Here is a 306-nt window from a genome sequence, read left to right as displayed (position 1 = left end):
GCGATGAAGACGAGGGCTCCTGGCTCCAGCTCGCGGCACAGACTGTGTGGATGCTCAGCCTCCCGAATCCAAAATCAGGAGCTTGTAAGTTCGCTCCCACGTTCTGGTGCTGCTGGGGACGGGTGGCTCTGCCAGCAGAGAGGTTTGGGGCTCGGCTGTGGAGCTGGCACATGCTGAGCCGGGTGGGGTACGATGGGGATGGAGCCGGGCTGCCCGGTGTGGGGCTGGCAGGATTGTTGACACAGGGGTGTCCCTTGGTTCAGGGGGGGATCTGCCTTGTCCTGGGCAGGGGCAGGACAAGCCTTG

General features: G+C 64.1%; 1 protein-coding gene across 1 annotated transcript in view; it reads left to right on the top strand.

The window, feature by feature from the left end:
• Window positions 1-84, top strand: part of LOC104525909 (rab-interacting lysosomal protein) — a gene marked incomplete at both ends in the record, with an annotated part of 3,097 nt that extends 3,013 nt beyond the window's left edge. The window contains 2 exon segments of the mRNA XM_029085245.1: window positions 1-21; window positions 24-84. Coding sequence (XP_028941078.1) covers window positions 1-21; window positions 24-84 — 82 coding nt within the window.
• Window positions 85-306: the final 222 nt, after the last annotated feature.

The sequence above is a fragment of the Antrostomus carolinensis genome, unplaced genomic scaffold, assembly GCF_000700745.2.
Source record: "Antrostomus carolinensis isolate BGI_N321 unplaced genomic scaffold, ASM70074v2 scaffold44625, whole genome shotgun sequence".
In the NCBI taxonomy this organism is placed as follows: domain Eukaryota; kingdom Metazoa; phylum Chordata; class Aves; order Caprimulgiformes; family Caprimulgidae; genus Antrostomus; species Antrostomus carolinensis.
The sequence above is the reverse complement of the archived record's forward strand: the minus strand, read 5'-3'. Positions and strand labels throughout refer to the sequence as shown.